The 407-nt window shown below is 49.4% G+C and overlaps 1 protein-coding gene across 2 annotated transcripts in view; it reads right to left on the bottom strand.

The window, feature by feature from the left end:
• LOC109926314 (thiosulfate:glutathione sulfurtransferase-like) overlaps window positions 1–407 on the bottom strand; it is an 11,708-nt gene that overhangs the window by 1,376 nt on the left and 9,925 nt on the right. For both annotated transcript variants that reach the window (XM_048620849.1, XM_048620850.1), the window contains exon 2: window positions 132–254. In XM_048620849.1, coding sequence (XP_048476806.1) covers window positions 132–254 — 123 coding nt within the window. The remainder of the gene's footprint in view (window positions 1–131; window positions 255–407) is intronic.

The raw sequence follows: 407 nt of genomic DNA, 5'->3' as shown, positions 1-407 counted from the left end.
CCCCATTTACACACACCGGGCAGTCTGTTCCCCTATCGGAGGGGGATTAACCCCCTCACCCACCCCCTCCCCCATTTACACACACAGGGCAGTCTGTGCCCCTATCGGAGGGGGATTATTGTATACCCCACCTGGAATATTGACGGATCCCTGGATTGTCCCTTTCTCCAGTTCCTCAGGATTCCTCACATCGATGATAGTCACCTTGTCATTCGCCAACATCTTCTTCAACTCCTCGCAAGTCACTTCATCCCCTGTCAATCACACCAGAGTTTAGGCAACAGAATCAGACAGTCGGATAAAAAAGTGAGAGAGAGACAGGGACAGAAAGTGAGAGAGAAAGATGGAGAGAGAAAAAGGGACAATGAAAGTGAGAAAGCGAGGCAGAGAAAGAGAGACAAAGATAA

This window comes from Rhincodon typus, chromosome 48, assembly GCF_021869965.1.
Source record: "Rhincodon typus isolate 14 chromosome 48, sRhiTyp1.1, whole genome shotgun sequence".
NCBI lineage: Eukaryota > Metazoa > Chordata > Chondrichthyes > Orectolobiformes > Rhincodontidae > Rhincodon > Rhincodon typus.
This window is presented reverse-complemented; position numbering and strand designations above follow the sequence as displayed.